The 17,754-nt window shown below is 41.8% G+C and overlaps 1 protein-coding gene across 1 annotated transcript in view; it reads left to right on the plus strand.

The window, feature by feature from the left end:
- The window catches only part of shank3a (SH3 and multiple ankyrin repeat domains 3a), a 118,398-nt gene that overhangs the window by 53,324 nt on the left and 47,320 nt on the right, over positions 1–17,754 (plus strand). Inside the window, exons 8-12 of the mRNA XM_029522747.1 lie at positions 4,692–4,769; positions 5,096–5,162; positions 5,713–5,942; positions 6,130–6,284; positions 14,191–14,372. Coding sequence (XP_029378607.1) covers positions 4,692–4,769; positions 5,096–5,162; positions 5,713–5,942; positions 6,130–6,284; positions 14,191–14,372 — 712 coding nt within the window. The remainder of the gene's footprint in view (positions 1–4,691; positions 4,770–5,095; positions 5,163–5,712; positions 5,943–6,129; positions 6,285–14,190; positions 14,373–17,754) is intronic.

Consider the following 17,754-nt stretch of genomic DNA (forward strand, 5'->3'; position numbering starts at 1 on the left):
GTGGAACACCATAGTCTCAGGAGAGCAAGAGAGAGCGAGGGTGTGTGTGTGTGTGTGTGTGTGTGTTTGGGAAGCACAACATCAATACTTAATACGGGCTGTTTGTAACACATCCACGTGACTGAAGTCATTGCGTGTTTCCACTTCTCAGTGGAATGTGGACGAGGGGTTTTGCGGCTGTGAAGCACGTGGGGATACAATCAAAGAGAGAACGGATGAATTGTTAAATGTGCATCTATGACTTTTTCAAAGTAAACATTCACTAATGGATTTCGCTCCAGCTCTGTGTTCTGCCAGCGGAGCCTGGACCTTGCGTCAGGCTGATTGATCCCAGAAACGGTGTGTCTGAGCAGGGTTCCAGCAGGCTTGACACAGGCCTGCCTCAGCTGATTATGTGTAATCACAGAAAGAAAGGGGGCCGGGAGAATTGACCAGGAAATAGGTAGTCCAGTGGCAGAGATCAATATGTCCAAATGGGAGAAAAGAGAGTGTCAGAAGAGTAGACAGCCAGATGGATTCTGGAGAGATTAGATCAATGACAAGATAGCACATCAGCAACAGAAAAACCTTACTCAATGGGCTGAGTCTCATATCCAGGATGTAGCTGACCATTAATATTTATTTAATAGCTATCTGTCTTGGCAGATGTAGCCAGCTGCAGTAAATGAAGGCAAAGCCGAGGTCTTTTACCTGACAGACAGATCCATCAGCAAGGATACAGTAAGTGGGACAACACCATGAGTGAGATTAAAGCAAGGTGGCACATAACATATAAACTGTCCAGAACAGACAACTGAGGCACTATAATAAGCAAGATTATCATAAAAATGACAATTGCTTTTCAACCCACTGTACCTGTCTATACAACAAGAGGAATAATTCAGCTTTAGGTGTTCCAGCCTTAAAGAGGAGGATGATCTGTTCCGTCATTTCTAATGAAAGAGGAAATCCTGAAATGGTTGAGAGGAATTATCTCTCTCCCTCTCCATACTTTGCTGTGTATTCCTATATAGCAAAAGTTATCTAACAAATGGGGCTAAGCGAAATGAATACAAAAATACACATTATCACATCCACAAGTTACACATACTTGTCTCTCTACCAGTGTGTGTGACAGACCTAATATGTTTTGTCGATATGCAGAGTGCTCTGTCACAGGGAGCTATGGAGCTCTGCTCTGTGCTTCAGCAGTTAGGGCAATTTGACTTTCTGTTTATTTTTATATCTCACAAATACACTGCACAAAAACTTTATATTGTTTAGAAATGTCTTTGTCGGTGTTTCTCGTTGAATGCACGTTTTTAAACCTGTACAGATCTTTGCTGAGCTGGAACTTTATAGAGCTAGATTACAATAGCAAGGCCTCTTTAATTCAATAGCTGTTGAATTCCAGTCCAGTCTGACTTGGTCGTAATTTTGCCATTTTTGCATGCAAGTAGCAACAGCTCCTGCTTCGCTGCTCCTTCGAGTTGATTTTACAAACCTCTGAACTTGAACTCTTCTACTGGAGAGAGAGAACACATTGCTGTCAAGATACAAAACTATCTTACAGGTGTTGGAGTACGATCTGGTGACTACAATTGCCATATAATATGATACTGATTCATACTCATCGAACTAGTCAGTATCATGTGATTTGCAGCATAGACATCTTCACATTTATTTAGTTTTGCTTTCAATTTGTCAATTTCAATTTGAAATATATATTATGTTGTGGCAGTACCCTCTTACATTGGAATAATATTAATAGACTATATTACAGAGCCCTATTACCAAACGACAGAAAGGATTTCTAGAAGTTTTTTTTTTTTCTTCTTCTTCTTTCTTAATGAATTCCTATAGAACTCCTTGGAGAGAAGAACAAGACAGATGGCCCACGCTGTAATTGGCCTCCATGTGTGCATGTCTGTGTAAACTATATGTCCTTGTGGACCAGTATGGGAAGTCACTAAATTCAAATATACAAATGTTGAGGCCCTCAAACCTTCATTCATTCAGCAACACAAGTCACAAACAAAGCAACGCTACAACAGAGCTAATTAACACACTTATGTAGTTACTTTCAGTGTTGTAACATGTCATAACATGTCTTAACATGTCACCTTTCACTCTTCTACATTCATTTAACACCCCTGTCCAACCTTGATGTTATCTCCATTATGAGACATGCAAGTTGGGTAGCTTTGTGTATATGTATGCACATGACTGTGCACAAAACTGCATAATGGGTGATTAACTAAGCTAGCACCCATGGGTGTTTATCTAGATGGGTTGGTTGGTTTTATAGGCAATTAACAGCAAGGGTAATCATGTATTATTCAGAACTTTTCCTTCATTTGTAAATATCCCCATGTCCTTGCCACATATGTTTGCATGGGCTTTGTAGGCTTATGAAGCTTCTCTGTGTTTCAGTTGACAGTACAGTCATTATACGCCATGTTCAGGTCAGGGCAGTCAGACAGTGCTCCACTGCTTTCTAGGTGTTTTAGAACAGAGTGCTCGGCTGCATTAGAGTTGGTGCCGGTTGTGTATAGTAATATGTGTGGCTGGATGAGTAAAACCCGTGTTCTGTTGATCTGTGCATGCGTGTGCCTGAGCGGGTGTCACAGGGATGGCGGGAGTCACAACCAGACCCATTCCTCTGATTGTAGCACAAAGCTAGTGTTGTTAATTCTGCTCTCTGTGTTAAATTACATATCGACCATCAGCCGTCCAGCAGATGGACACAAAACCCTGCCTCTCAATCTATGATTACTTTTTTTTTTTTTTTTTTGCCAGAGGCGCCTGTGCTCATTTGCAAATTCACACAATATATGACACAAGAGAGAGAAATGCATGGCTATAAACTAATGAGGAAGTCAGTTTTAGCTGTGATGTGTTTCCTGTATTGACTGCATTCAGCCTATATTTTAATACACAGGTGCTGCTCTTAGTCATGGATCAGCCATCGCTTTGCTGACAGAATCTACCTTGAATACATGTTGCAATAAAATTGTATTACAACAGTCACACACTTTTAGGGCATCTATCTCCATATGAATGAGTGCTGGACAGTATGAGCCAGAACTTTTGTCTTGTTTTGAATTGAAAGTTACACAAAGTCACATCATTGATGAAAGCTGTGCAGCCACCGTAATGCTGAAATGCCATGTGTTGAATTTTCAGAAATCATTTTTGCAGGGCAGATGGTTTGTATGTACCTGTTTTCTGCACTCTCCAACATCCTTTTTTTTTTTTTTTTTTTTTAAACACCATCTCTCACCATAAAGTAAATTACTAGTAGTCAGTGGCTCAAGCAAAGATTTGCATGCTGTGCTTTTCAGAAGCTCCTCATGCAACCGGTTTGTCATAAATTCCTATTTGGCTGGTTTCTTATTTTCCACAAGAGGGAGATGTTAGCCACCAAGTAATTTTTCTTTGCATGAGTCATTAGTGAACACAATATCAGTAGCACAAAATATTATACATTTACTATGCACTTATGAATTTGCTTGGAATTTTGGGCAATTTTCCAGGTAACTCAGCACCCATAATTTCTACAGTAACATATGAAGGAGAGGGGTAATTACCTTTGGTTTTTATTTATTTATTTATTTATTTATTTATTTATTTATTTATTTATTTATTTATGTATTTATTTATTTATTTATTACAGGCTATAGCGGCACAAATACAGTCAAGAGTCACTTTGAGTTAGTGTTTCAGCGTTAACGTTTGAATAAAGATATCTTTTCAATGACTCCACATAAAACATCAAATGAATCCCCTGAATCAGCACACCCAGTGTTTGCTCTAGGATTTTTTTCAGCAGGGAGCGCAGGCTGTCTGGGGGGCTGTGGTGGCGTAAACAAATGACACTTGACTGCAGATTTAACTTTTACACCCTATTTATTGGCTGGCCAGTTGAAAATGGCCTTTTCCCATACAAACACTTCAATCTATACATCTCAGTCATATACAGTCATTTGTCAAATAAAAGCTAAATGTAAAAAAACAAACAAACAAAACAACATGATGAGTTATCTTAAGCTAATAAGCAGGACGACACTCCTCTGACACCGACCTGCTGCCGGGGTGCCTGAACGTCATATTAACTCCAATAGGCCCCCCCTCATCACCAGGCTGTGCTGTGAAGGTGGAGAAATGCAGCGGTGGTGTATTTGTGACAATTAAAAAAAAAGAAGAAGAAAGAAACAAATAAATTTGAATGCTACTGGAGCTGTATTCATTGGAGTCACTCTCAGATGGACCTCATATTCCCAGACACGTTTCTTTTGGAGGCGATTCAAGGTGTTGCTTGTGATGCTGCCTCTGGCAATAACTGCTTAGCCTGCTAATTGTCTTCCACTCCAATGTTTCCTTCTCTAATCATTTTGTTCTCCATTTTTTCCACCTTTTTTACCACTTAAACATGCTTGCCCCATGATATGATATTGTAGATGTACTTGATCTGATGTGACCATTAATTTCATATCCATACTGATATGGCATAGCGTAGCTAAATTCATTTAATGATGCATGTCTGATGCTTTGTAAACCACCCAGCTCTAATAGAAAGGCCAATTAGAAACCCTTGAAGTGGCACCCTTGGGAGCTCCATACATCATTGTGCGTGTGTTTGTTGTAGGATAGCATGAAATCAAATGCAATGACTCCTAGCCAAACACATAATTCTATATGTTGTCATTTAGGATAGCTGTGCACGAGTTCTTCTGTTCCGGGGGGCCAATAAAGAGATAAAGAACTACAACAGTCAGACTGCCTTTCAGGTATTTCATATCCAAGAGCCAATTTTTGTTATTGCATGTATTACCATACCTTGATCGAATGACTTAATCTGCCACACTAAATATGATGAGTCCTATGAAAACCTTCAGCAGAGTAACAGCTCCGACTTCCTCTGGTGCACTAATGTTGAAGCCCGTATGAGAATTGGCTTGTATATCAACCTACTAAAACGTAGAGACAGATGTGTGAAATAATTATTGGGATATTGAGATGCAATTTTTAATGCTTAGGGTTAATTTAACATTTTTTCTGTAGAACACTTTTTGCTGCTTCCTCTCATGTATTCCTGTCTTTTCTTCACCTCCAGGTGGCTATTATAGCAGGAAACTTTGATCTGGCTGAAATCATAAAGGTCCACAAAGCGTCAGATGTTGGTAAGTTTACGGCCCTAGTCATATATCACCAGGCTCACCTCAGTATAATATTGGTATACATGTGAATGATGTCTCACAGAGACATCAGGTTGAAGAATGGCCATGCAGGAAAGCTGCTCTGTCTGGTATGAACAGGAAGTAATCCACACAGTGAAATAATCTTGCTTGAATATTGCATTCCTTTTAACAAAAATAAATAAATAATAATAATTATAATGACGTGTAATCCATGTAATTAATGTTCCTTCATTCTAAATTTCCATACTGCAATGTGCTGCTCATGTATGTATGTAATTTTTTTGCATTTTAAAAATATATTGATAAGAAAATTTGATTCAGAGTTACCATGAAGATTCAGGTAATGTTACTTGATTTTAAATGTTTTTTCGTTCTTTGTTCTTCAATGGTCAAAGCCTGTTGTCAGACAATGTTGTTGACAACGTTGCTTTCCCTTCACATTGTGTTCACTATGTAAGGTGCAGAAACTTCATGTGACATACAGACTTTGCTGAGAGCTGCTCTTGACCTGCCTATGTGTTTCTCCTCACAGTGCCTTTCAGGGAGACTCCCTCTTACACCAACCGTCGACGTGTGATGCCCGGCGCCCTGCCCTCCCCGCGTTCCTTGCTCCGCTCTGCGAGTGACAACAACCTGAATGGGGACCATGATCGCATCCACATTCAGGCCCCCCGAGAAATTCGTGGCCGTCAGGGTCACTCCCCCGTCCCCTCACTGCGCAGTCTACCAGCTCTTGGGCAGCAACACAGCAGCTTTGGAGAGGTGAGTTGGACCCAATGAATGTTTAGTATGAAGCAGCCAGTATAACTGAGGAGCATAGTTTTACATAAATCCCACTGATACACTTCCTTCATATATTTTGTCCATTAATTACGTGTAGATTACTGCAATTTGGCACACATGTATGCTTCTTGTGTCTTTTGCTCCTTGTCAGAGCCGTCATGGTGAGATTCCTGACAGCAGCCTCCAGAGCACTGGCAGCTCAAGATCCTCTCATTCCCGCTCACCTTCACTACATCATATGCATGAGGAGGACAAGCCAATTCCTAGGAGGTCCCACAGCCATGGCTACCCCCACGGACATGGCCCTCGCGGAAGACTCAGGTCTGTGAAATTCGCTTTGACCTCACCTCACCTTAATATGCTGTTTCAACTGATGTTTTCGGTTTGACAAGTTTTATAGAGAGTCTTTTAAACCAGCATCCAGGCTTTATTCCTGCGCCTATTTTGGGTCTCATATTGGCCAGACTCAATCGCTATTGACTTGACATAATAATCTGTGGTTGGGCTCCTAATTACACATTTGTTATGTTATTTCAACTTAATTTAAAGAAGCAAAAACCACCCATGTGTTGTGTCTGAAGCAGTCTTTGTCTTAAACCGTTTGCTACACCTGCCACTGGAGATAAACATGAAATAACATCAGTCAGTGCAGAAGAGTTTATTTATTCATACACCACTCCCAGTCACATATGAAAGACATTTTCATGTTGAAACTGAACTTACAACCCAAAAAGCTAATTTATATAAAGCATTCACCGGGAGCTGATGAATGTTTCATAGAAATAAATTGGGGTCAAATTTATCATGGCAAATGAAAATATAATTAGCAAGAGGTCTTTTATAATTATATTTGGTGTGGTTGTTGCTCATAAGCTGGTTAGGGTATGAGGCCAACGGTCAGTGCTTTCTGTGACAAACTAGGGAGAGGTGCCAAACTGGTCCTGCTAAGAGGAAAAAGATGATTAATATGCTGAAAATCTGTGTGTCTGCGTACCTGTTTGTATTTTAATGTGCAGCTGGATGCACATAACTGTGTGCATGAGTGCCTTCACAGTTCAGAGATAGACAGATGGAAAAGGGCTAATAATGATCACCATGGGGACTAATTGATGACTGCCAAGCTGTGTCTGTGTGTATATATTTGTATTTGTGTGTGTGTGTCAGTAAAAGTGAGAGACAGTGGATTCATTTTGTAATTACAGCTATGAGTAATGTCATTGGACTGGCTGCTCAGTTTTAAATGTGTCAGTCGATTGATACATCAATCCAGAGACGTAGCTGCGCTGCTGGGTGCTGGAACAAGTCTCCTCACTTGTTCACTGAGCCATTAGATAAACTGCACAGTAAACTGGGACCCTGATCACATCTCCGAGCAAAAGATTGAAGTGGTTTAGTGACACTTGGTTTGTTAGGCCTTTTTATTATGACCATATGTCAGGATCACCTACATACAGCACACATCTAAATTGATTCCACAGCGCGTGGATGCCACACTGATTGTGTATGTGTGTGTTTGTGTGATTCAGTCTGACGAAGGAATTGCATTACGACGGCAGCCGTACTCTGCTCTCCTCTAATACTCTCCTGTCACTTCACTCCATCCATCAAAGACTCTCTCTCTCTCCTTCTCTGCCTCTTTGTGTCTCCGTTGCTCTGTTTCTACCTTTCATTCTGTCCTTCAGACTCACACACATAAACACATAAATACAAAGCCATTAATCTGTTTTGCTGCCAGACAGCAGTCAACATCCTTTATTGCATCATGTAACATGGACATATCAAACAGCATAGAAACTAAAGCTGTGGCATGTTACATCTGAAATGATCTGAATTACATGAAGTGTATTTTGTTCATTAATAAACCCCCGCTGCAGTGTTAAACCACCCTCCACCATACAATGTGTCCTGTGACAATAAGTTCAGCTTTTAAACGTTCGCTGAACGTTCACTGGCAGAGATACCTGTCACCATGCTCAAGTTATGCAAGGTTGATCAGACTATGAAGGATAGAGGTGAAAAAGACAAAGGGAGGACAGCAGGTTTAGTATGTCCACTGTGCCCTGGCCTAGATGGCCTTCTGTACACAGGGAGTTGAGACCTTGTTCTTCCGTGCGCATTACCCTTACACTAAGTGTTAAAGTGAGGTGAATGTATAAAAAGCTCAAAATGAGCAGCTGGTCACCGTGGCCAGAACTTGCACCCAAGTGAGACTGATGCTGTCCTTGAATATTTTCTCAGTAAAATTTCTCTCTCCCTTTCGCTCTTTCTCTCTCTGACCTTCTGTTTATGCCCATGGTAACTCCAGAGGCATCATGGGTACCAGGGGAGTGTGAAATTAGCTTGGCTGGTCAACAGCCCGCCCAACAGCAGACTCCAGCAAGTTCCAGTAGAACTTCCCATCACTTCCTCTTCTTTGGACATGTGCAGTGCTGTCAGGGTTCAATAGTTTGGCCGGGCTTCAGCGGAAAGTTGAGATGGAGACAGTCGGAGAGGATGCAGATAGGTCAGAGCTGCTAAATTAAGACAGAATTTTACTATTCTATTTATCAGTCTATTGTGATGCTTATTATTTTATTGATGTTTCTATTTGCACCGCAGTCACTGAGAAACAAACTCTCGTTCTCTTGTGCATGTAAAGGCACTGTGAAGATGACAATAAAGATCCTTGAACCTGGAAACTAAACATCACCAAGGCAAGTTCAGTCGTGTGTGCATCAGTCGCCCAAGATGATGCATTTGACAATTTGAGACATAAGAATAATCTGGCAAAATTTTATTTTGGAAATTATTTGTCATAAGAGGTTAATTGGCCGTGCAGCATGAGTGAGTGATTACCAGGAAACTTTCTCTGTCCATTTATTTTACTAAAGTGTTGGTAGTAGAGATTCTGTTAAAAAAATGTTAACATGCCAGGATAACCTCCTTCTGCCCTTTATACAGAAAGTGTGGGAGGACATTTGGTGAGAGGGGGAGTAAAGATTCAGTCACACAACAATCTGAGTCATGTTGACATGGAAGATTGTTGCTGTAGCTGAAGGTGTCAGTGTCAGAAAGTGCCATAAACTGTGTGTGCATCACTCATGTGATATATAAGGAGAAAAAGCCCAAAAGATGGTTGTCCCTTTCCTCTCAGCATCTAATTCTTCTTAGCTGCTGTTCTGCTGACCGATCCTTCCATCTTTCTTCACATAACATTCAAATCTGTAACTGGTTAACTGGTTGATGATCAGACGAAGGAGCGGGAGACGTAGGGTTGAGCATCTTCTGCTTCACCTGTGGAGAATTCACATCAAAGAAGGACACAGAAGAGTGCTATGAATCTGTGCGTCATAATTCTTATTCTGATGATGAGATGCTGATAGGCTAACATTGATCTGGATGACTTTTTATCTTCTGTCTTTGTTTAATACACTGATCTTATCTGCACCAGCCTGGCCACGCACAATAAATCGACAATACAGTCATGCCATGCAGCATAGCATACAGCCTTTACAAGGATTTACAGCAACTGATTTTAAATCTTGATCATAATCCAGACGCGTCAAACAAAGTGGACATAGCCTGCACATAGCACAGCCCCCATCCCCCCAAACATGGAGCTGGCCAGAAAGTTCAGGCACAGAACCATGACATGGAGGTACAGAGGCACCTTATCTCAACTCAACTCTTACCTTAGCCAGGTTATGGAAGCTGTATGCCGACCCTGTCAGTCCCGGTGTCCGTCTTTCCAGCCATGTTGTCCAGCTCTTCCTGGCCTTTTATAAGGCATTCTGTGGTCAGATGTGATGTACAATCCCTAAGGCATATTCTGGGTTTGCTTTACGGGCTCCTATAGTTTAATGCACCCATGAAGATTTGGTCTGAGTCCTGTCCACATATCTGGACCGTTCACCTCATCCCTGAGGCTAAGGCCCAGAATTCTTGTGGAGACAGCAATTTTTGTCTTTTTGTATCCATGATTTCCATTTGACCTTTTGTTCTCAGATTTCATGATGATAGGTGAAGGTAGAGGCATTGATCAGCCAAGAGCCTTCCCATCAGCCATACACTTCTGCAGGTGACAAGTACCAGTCATTCTCCCATGTCATCAGACCTAAACGTAGAAATAAGACAAGATATTTAAATGTTGTTATTTATTGAATTGTTTCTATAAATCTACAGCTGCATTCAGTGTCAGATGGCTCAGGTAAATGTCTGGTCTCCGCACTCTGACAACACTGTGAAAAAGATGCCAAAGCATGCAACTGTCCATATGAGCTAAATGCTTTGTTTTTCTAAACGGCCTCCCCTTTCTCAGATTGAGGCGGATTTCAGATTTATTTATTTATTGATCAGACCAACTGATGCTTTTTGAAGGCAAATGAAGGCAAGGTCTCTGCAAAGGACAAGCTTTCTATATACAAACAATTTTTCTCGTTCAAGGCCTCAGTCTACATTGTATTTCATCCTTGATAAGCGTATTACTCCCACATTGGGCAATCATTCAAGTGCAGCAAAGCAAGGACAGACTGATGATCATTAGGATGCAAAATGTGATGCTGATTATGACTGAGCTTATAATGAGCTCATCTCACCTTCGGGAGATGGGCTATTTGAGATAAAAACCATTTACCTGAGACAGCAAGGCAGTCAGGTGAGAAAAGGCTACACTGCAGCTGCTTAGTTTGATAGCATCTGTGAAAATGGCATTAAATGACATTTGCAGTTGCATCTTCAGAGTTATGTAGGCAGTTCATAGATTTTGACATCCAAACTGAGGCAGCTAGATTCATTATTGAGCTGTTGAAATGTTAACCTGTCTGGCTCATTGATCCAAATCAAGTATCTCACTGGCATGCCCAAATCATTGGCTTTTAGACCTCTGATAAGGGGCACTTATCTGGAATAAACTCAAGTTTGGTCTAATCGGGAAAACACAGGAGAAGAGGTTAAAAGGCGTGTTATAAACAGGGTGTAAGAGTTTGCACCCTGTTTATAAAAAAAAAAAAACACGATAATGGGAGTGGTGGGATTTTTTTTGTTTGCTTTTTGGTGATATTAGTAAAATGTGTGAGATTAGTGATGTCTTTTTGAGGCCAACTATTCACAAATTAACTGTAAGAGATCCAGGTTTATTTTATCGGCCTATATGTAAGTTTCTTGGACATATTTTCATGGGTTTGACACATTTTCTTTCTGGGCTGTCCATTTGTCACATTCTCCCTCAACAACACATTATTTGAGTATGTGTTACGGGATTTTCTTCAAATTTGCCACAAACAATCTATCGGACTCATGTTTAGCTGATTGCTATTTGATAGTCAAAGGTTAAAGGTCACTGTGATGTCAGAAAACATGATTTTTTTCCATAATTCACAAATTTTGGTAAAACATAACGCATTAACACAAATGTCTTGAGGTATAAAATGAAGAATTGATGACATTGGAACTTCCATGTGACATGAAATTCTGCCAAATCCCCTCCTATTCAGTGCTGTAACTGAGAAAGGAGAGGTTGTGAGCCATCCCTGCAACCTGACTGGTTAGCAGAGGCAATTCTAGTCTTTTCTTTCATTGACAGTTTCCATCGTTACAGAGGCATGACTGGTGTCCTAGGAAACAATGATTTTTTTTTTTTTTTTTTCAGACTGTGTTAGAACTTTGTATATGTGTGTGCACTTGTGTCTGCACATAATGGATCCTACATCTGACAGAAGCTACTCTTAATGAAGCACGCGTGATGAATTGTCCACATGCAATGGAAAGCTACAGATCGCACGTTAGATGTCTAAATCACTTGTTACTTATGGGGAAAAATTTTAATCTATGAAATGATATTGACACAGGGATTTAGTGTACCTAACAGTAACACAGGGACAACAAAAAAAAATATAAACATGATTGTTTATATTGTTTACTGTGTGTCTGCTCTTTGCTCTCATTTTGTCTCATTTCATTTGAAAGTTTCTGGCACACTCTACTGTTGGTTTGTTAAATTATGTTTCAACATGAAATAATAAAAAGTGAAATGGAAGATTTTACCCAAAAAAAAAGTAATACAGTAATTGTATTGTTTGTGTAGCTAATAAGTTTTACAGAATATTTCTTGTGGGAAATAGAAGAATCTTAAAATGTTAGCTGCCACTTTTAGCTTCATCCTATAAAAAAAACTGACAGATAATTAAAGGCAAGAAAGCCCCTCTCCACCCCCTCTCCTCTGCCTGACACATCGAAAACATATGCCAGCCTGACCATCATCAGCTCAGTGGCGGCGACCTGCTGGGGTCAGGCTGTGGGCATAGGTCGGTGTGTGGATGGAGGAGGCAAACGTGAGTCATTCAAATAATTATCCATTAAAGATCAGATTTTCTGGCTATCTTTGTCACTTTCATGTGGCTCCTCATTTTCTCAATTCTGCAGTTTTGAATGCTGCTGATGTGTAATGCTGGGGCTCACACATTAACATGCGGCAGCAATGCCAGCTCCTCAGTCCCTGCGGTAATTGGAAAGCCATCAGCAGGCCAGTGTTTCGATGGGGAGGGGAGGACAGCGAGCGAAAGCCTTGGTGAAGTGGAGAGAGTATTAAAAGCAATGGAGTTGCGGAGACGAGCAAGGTTTAAAATGAGAAGCAGGGAGGAGACCAAAGGATAGAGGAAGGAGGGGTAAGGACACAGGAGGCTGGAAGAAGGTGAATGAAAGAATGAAGCCTATGAAGGGACTGATACAATGTACTGGGGGGAACAAATGGCAAGCACCTGAAAGAGGTTGAAAGGGAGATAGGCGTTTAGTTCAGCGTCACTATTATGAATGAACAGGGAATTTGTTGTGAAACAGGAAAATGGTAAACCTGCATCCCAGATTTTAGCTTTGATTGCTCAGGCAGCAGAATGAGGCTGAATTCACCTTACACAGTGGAGGCAAAATAGTGATGAATGAAGACTCGGTGGAGCTCTGCTGCTGCTGTGTTAGAAATCACCACCAGAGAGGGGGGGGAGAGAGAGAGAAAGAGAGAGAGATAGAGAGAGAGAGGGCGATGCAATGCGAAGAAATGTTAGGAAGGAGAGGGACAAAAAGGTGAAATTGAAGCGAAAACGAGGGAGAGGAGGAGATTCAAGGGAAAGAGGGAGGAGCAACAATTAAACCAAATGGGCTGGTGCTTTTTGCCCCCCACCCCACTGCACACAAGCATGCACAGAGACACACACACATGCTCCCACAGCTTGCCTGAGGGAGCCATGGCGCATGCACGCTCGCTCGCAGGCAGAAAGGCAGGAGGAGATCAATCGTGCTCTGGGACTAGTATATGTATGTGTAGGTCAACGATGTGTTAGCGACATGCTGCTGGGGGCGTATGCCATGCTAGTGGAGGTGCAATGTTAGCAGGAACAGTGGGGGCTGCCCGTGTATGTGCTTGTGCACGGCTAGAATGCACATAGAGGGCTTTTGGTGTGTGAGTGTGAGTGCAAGCGAGCCGTCAAAGGGGAGGGGAGCCACGGAGCGCAGCAGCAGCAGCAGCAGCAGCAGCAGTAGCGACAGCATTGCCAAAGTGTGTGCGAGCGAGTGTGTGTGTGTATGTGTGTGTGTGTGTGAGAAGGGGTGGAGGGGAGAGGAAAGGCAGACGCGGCGGGACTCCCGGGAGAAGGAGCGGGAGTTGGGGAGCAGATCCAGCCTCTCTCCTCCACGACAGGCGAACCAGGACCCAAGGACGAGGTGGGATCTCTAGCCCGGCCTGGAGCAGCTGGAACTGATGTGACATGGGGGATCTCTGTCCCTCTCCAGTGGGGGCTGCAGCTGGAGCCCCAACTCAGGATGTGTTTGTCTAAGAGGGGCTTCCAGACGGATCTGAGAGGCCCACACAGAGAAGAAAACAGTGCAGTCCCTCCTACCATTAATTATTTCTGCTTCTACCTCGGTTTGGATGCGGGCAAGAGGGGAGAGATAGAAGAGAGACAGGGTGAAAGGGAGCAAGAAGGATATAGTCTGTGCTATTAAGGAAGAAAGAGAGTGAATAAAGTGGAGGGGGGTGTTTGGGGGGAGTGTACTCTCCTCTCATGACTCTCCCATGGAACACTGACTATTGACTGTTGATCGGCAGGCATAGGGACTTGTTCATGAATCCCTTCCTGGCCACCATAACAACCAGGGAGAGCCACCAGGTTGCTGTCCCGCTGCCGACCATGTCGGTGACCACAGGCTTCAGCTACCAGCTCCCTGGAATCACCACAGTAACATATGTGTTTGTTTACAGCCCCGGCTCAGTGCAGCGAGACCCAAGTCCCCCTCATCACACTCCTCCAGCGCTGGCAGGCCCCCGCGGGCCCAAACGGAAACTCTACAGTGCTGTCCCAGGACGTACCTTCATCGTTGTCAAGCCCTACACACCACAGGGGGAGGGAGAGATACAACTGAACCGTGGAGAAAGGGTCAAAGGTAGGTTCAAGCATCGTTAGTATGGCTCCAGCTTATATGCCCTCCTTAACCTACTGCTGTCACTGCTGTGAGACTCTACTGCCTCTACTCTGTGTTTTATTTGTTTTATATGTCAGCGACTGTCATCACCCCTAATGATGTTTACGTGAAGTCCGTGGCTACATGTAGTTTGTCCAATTATCAGAGTTGGGTTTGTCACAAAATTAAGAACATTTCTATGCTCTCATACTTCTCAAATACAAAGCACACCATTATTTCATTATGTTTTTTGCTGCAAAGCAGTTATGTAATCCCAACATGGAAGTCATTTCAGTGTCGTTTGAGCTTGACATTGTGTATTATCATTTCATTCACTTAGTAAATGTGCTGTTCTCTGCTTTACACAGAGGTGCCGTGGCTTCGCTTTCATGTGTTTGTGTGTGTGCTTTTGTCTCCATCCATGCTTCACTCAAGACTATGACTGTAATGACGTAGAAGGTAAACTCCATAATATTCTTCTCACCCTGTGTCGCTCCCATATATCTCGGTGTGTCAACCATTCACCTGCAGTCTAGCTGTTAGTTTCTTTGCCCTGTTTGAATCCACTTGAAATGTCTTTACAATCTCAGTATAAATCTGTGATTACTTCAAGGAGAGGGCATGCAAATTCAAACAGGCCCTGCGTGCTTTCCATCATTGGTATGCATACCACTGTGCCTCCTTCTCTGTGAGAGTGTTTCTCCCTGAACGTACAACTGAGCCTCTTCCTCCTCTTATCACCTGTCCACATGCATCCAGTTCCACATTGACCCCCCCCCCCCACACCCTGCACCCTGTCACATCACTTACATCACCATGGTCCAAACCCACATTAGCTTAATGGAAACAGATTCTTCATGTCCTTAGAAAGGCTGGGGAGAGAGGGCGGCTGCTCTCATGCTGAGACCTCTCACGCTTCATTCACATCTACAGAAGCACAGGAAGTGCAGATCATGGGTCAGTTGGGGTTTCAGTTTAAATTTTTGGCAATCAGTCACTGCACATATACACAGACATTTTCATTTAGTTGCAAACAACACACAAACAAGAGGCCTCATTCTGCCTGGATGGATAGTGAAGTGTTTCCAGCCTTTACAAGAAGTTTCCTTACACCCCCTTACCCACAGACCTCCACCTGTATGATTTGATGGCTCATCTTCACAGTGTTGTGTCGCTTTGATGGAAACATTGCTGCCGTTTCCACAGGAAATACTTAAACATGTGATAAACAATTCGAAGCTGAACAACAACAACATTGTCTGAAACTGCAATGCATACTGATGTTGACACAAACGTTCAGAAATGTGATGACTCAACAGCAGCCAGTACGCCTCCATCTCCTGAATGGATCTGCTGCCACTGGCTTTTCTGGCGATGCAGCTGAATCCGTAACCCCGCCGCTGATGTGAACACAGTGTTTTGCCGTTCTTTCGTGTTTGCCATGAAGGAAACAAGCATACAGCCGCATGGCTGCCAGCACCGAAGCCCAGCCAAGTAAACCATCTGGCTGTGTTACGCAACACTGACCATCATAACTATTACCTTATTATAGTCACTATTCCTCTTCAGTCTTGGGATATAAACTGAATTCTATTGAATACATTACTAATGTCAACCGATTGGTGGGAGGGAAGTTAATATTCTACGTGAAGTACATGTTGGCGAGGAGGGAATAACCAACCCTCCAGACCAGGCTTTTGAAACCACCTTCTTTATGAATGGATGATGGTTAATGCATTTAATCTAATGTGCATTCAAAAACAGATGAATTGCTTATAATTATAGGACTCATTGGCAATGGCGGGCAGGAGGAATTAAGGGAAGTAAAAGAGATGTAAAAAGAACGAGAATTTTCTTTTATTACCTTTTCCCATCTGATTTTCCTGATCAATGTGGCCAATCATAAGTATCTATGACTTCTGGGCTCATAATTGAGGTTAATACGAGTGACTGACCACACTTGTGTATTTGATTTAAAAATCAACAGCACTGCTGAATCTCACTGGTTTGGTTTTAGGCAGACCCACCTGATTCAATTTTTTTAACTCATCTCTGTCCTCCTCTTAATGTGCCCACACACTTGTTTTCTGCCAGCAGTACCTGAAGAGCATCTTTATGATGAGATCAAACTGGGTAAATCTCACTTAGTCATCTGTTTGTGTTTGTTGTGTGCCTTCTTTGTGGGTGAGATAGGTGAGATAGGTGTTAGCATCCACTTTTACATGTATAGGCATTCAGATATCTGTTGATTAGCTTGAATGTTAGTGGGGCAAAACAGTGGCCTGTCTCCCATAAAGTTTAAGGACCACCATTGGTTTGTTCCTAATGGAAATGTGCCGTAGCTCCCAGTAGCAGACTGTAGCACATTCTCAGTCAAGTGGGTGTGTGGCCCCAAACCTTTAAGTATAATTGTTGAAAACTGAAAATTATACATTATAATACAATGGTTTGTTGTTTTTCTACTTTTTGTAGTAAAGGAGGACTATATGGGCTCAGATGGTAAATACAGAGCTTTATAGTATCACTTCCTGTAGCATTGTAGACCCTCATTTGAACTACCTGGTTGTAGACCCTGTCATGTCACTTAAATGTCACTTAAATTGCTCAGTGTGTGATTTGAGTTCCACATCAGATTTTAGATAAACTGTTAAACCCTTTTGAATTATACATAGTTTTGTGGAAGTGTACAATAACCAAAATGAAAAAAAAAAAAAAAACTGACACTTTATTCTTGTTAAGATTTCTTTTGAAAGTTAGAACAAAATATTTATAATCTAAAATATGTAATCTCTGCTGGAGCAGTAGCATATAATAGATTTTGTGTAGTGTTGTGTGTTGTGGTGGAAAAGTGACAACCAGCACGAGCATTCAGTACAGAAGTTTTTATATAATGAAAAAATGCATTATACTTTTCATCAGTTGTTTTATTATTTCATTTCATGCCTTATAGCTGACACCTCGTGCTATGATGAAGATTACACTAATGACATAATGAATGATGAGGATGATGAACATGAAGGTAAAATAAATATCTTTCTTCTACAAAATGAAGGATGACAAAGTGATTAAAATTACACATCTTTAAGAACACACAATCATTATTTATCTACAACCACAGATAAATAATTTTTAGCTCATTCTTAAATTCACAATGTTGATCTGCTGTTTGAGCAAAAGATAAAAAGAATCTCAGAGTGAGATCAAGTGCAATTGTAATGTGATTTAAAGTGGACAATTGTACTTTTTCATCCTTCATATTTCATCAGGCCCCCCGGTGTACAAGAGCTGACAGCTGTGAATGTTTGCATAGTTGCAGTGAATGAATCAAATGCTAGAGTCCCTAAGAGCGCATATTTAATTCGGT

The sequence above is a fragment of the Echeneis naucrates genome, chromosome 16, assembly GCF_900963305.1.
Source record: "Echeneis naucrates chromosome 16, fEcheNa1.1, whole genome shotgun sequence".
Taxonomy (NCBI): domain Eukaryota; kingdom Metazoa; phylum Chordata; class Actinopteri; order Carangiformes; family Echeneidae; genus Echeneis; species Echeneis naucrates.